Genomic DNA, 1,288 nt, shown 5'->3' with positions numbered 1-1,288 from the left:
TCTGTTCTTCAACGTAAATATATTTTTTTAAATACAAAGACTTTCTGTTCTTGAAGGTAAATTTTTTAAAAAAATGCAGTGTTTTAATTTAACTGGAATTGCAAATGTAAGATGAATTTGGAGATGCAGTCTCAAGCTAGGGTCATAATTCAGCTCATAGGAAGGGTGAGTGATTTCCTTGGAGGAGAAAATAAATGATTAGCTATGACAGTTATTTGGGGCCCCGAAGTGATCCTGGCTAGGGGCACAGGGCGGGAAGGAATCTGCTCATTTTGAAGGGCTCCGCTGGTCACCTCCCTGGTTGGCCAGGAACGCTCTCATCAAAGCGATAGCTTCCCTTTTCTTTTCTCTTTGGGATACAAGGCGTTTCTCGACCACCCCCTTCCCTGAAAATGCATAAACACGACGGCTCCGGTCTCCTGGCCCAGATTCCCACCAAGATAGCTCTTTCTTTCCCCCCTCTCTTTTGCAAGTCTCTTGATTTCATTCTTTGAACCTGTGATTGGAGGTTAAAGTGCACCAGGTTGGAAGGAGGAAGCTCTTAACAAAGGTTTGAATATTTAGCTGTGATCGGGTCGCTGCCCTCTCACGAGCTCTCCCCCCCTTATCTTTTAAAATGCAAATCGTGTTTCGGGGGGTTGTGCGCTGGGTGCACGCTGCGCCTCGACGTCTCCAGCCATTGGTGTCTGTGTCATTACTAATAGAGTCTTGTAAACACTCGTTAATCACGTAAGGCTGCCGGCCTGGGGTTCCGCACGGCGGGTCTCCCCCGCCTCTGCTGCCTAGTGGGAAGGAGGTGGGAGGAAAAAAGGAAGAAAGGGAGGGATAGAGGGAGGAGGCAGGCCAGAGGGAGGGACCGCCTAGGAAGCAGAAGCGCCGCAAGGAGCCTGCGGAGCACCACCGGCTGAGGCGCAGACACCCGCCGCTCCTCGCGTCCCCTCGCCCGGTCCCTGTCGCGCCCCTGGCAGCCCCCAATCGTCTGTTCCCAGGCAGCATGGTTAGGTCTGCTCTCGGGCCCTCGCCACCATGTACGTGAGCTACCTTCTGGACAAGGACGTGAGCATGTACCCAAGCTCTGTACGCCACTCTGGCGGCCTCAACCTGGCGCCGCAGAACTTTGTCAGTCCCCCGCAGTACCCGGACTACGGCGGTTACCACGTGGCGGCCGCGGCTGCGGCGGCGGCGAACTTGGACAGCGCGCAGTCTCCGGGTCCTTCTTGGCCCGCGGCGTACGGCGCCCCGCTCCGCGAGGACTGGAACGGCTAAACCGCCCGCGCGGGAAGCGCCC

At 55.4% G+C, this 1,288-nt stretch overlaps 1 protein-coding gene across 1 annotated transcript; it reads left to right on the top strand.

The window, feature by feature from the left end:
- Positions 1–844: 844 nt before the first annotated feature.
- Positions 845–1,266, top strand: LOC106733546 (homeobox protein CDX-2-like). The gene has a single exon (XM_014583103.2). It carries the CDS (start codon positions 1,027–1,029, stop codon positions 1,264–1,266), a length of 240 nt encoding a protein of 79 aa, XP_014438589.1. The 5' UTR covers positions 845–1,026.
- The last annotated feature ends 22 nt before the right edge of the window (positions 1,267–1,288 follow it).

The sequence above is a fragment of the Tupaia chinensis genome, unplaced genomic scaffold, assembly GCF_000334495.1.
Source record: "Tupaia chinensis unplaced genomic scaffold, TupChi_1.0 Scaffold144045_1, whole genome shotgun sequence".
Classification (NCBI taxonomy): Eukaryota; Metazoa; Chordata; class Mammalia; order Scandentia; family Tupaiidae; genus Tupaia; species Tupaia belangeri.
This window is presented reverse-complemented; position numbering and strand designations above follow the sequence as displayed.

Coding starts and splice junctions, on each gene's coding strand:
- LOC106733546 (XM_014583103.2), top strand. CDS start 1,027: ATGTACGTGAGCTACCTTCTGGACAAGGACGTGAGCATGTACCCAAGC.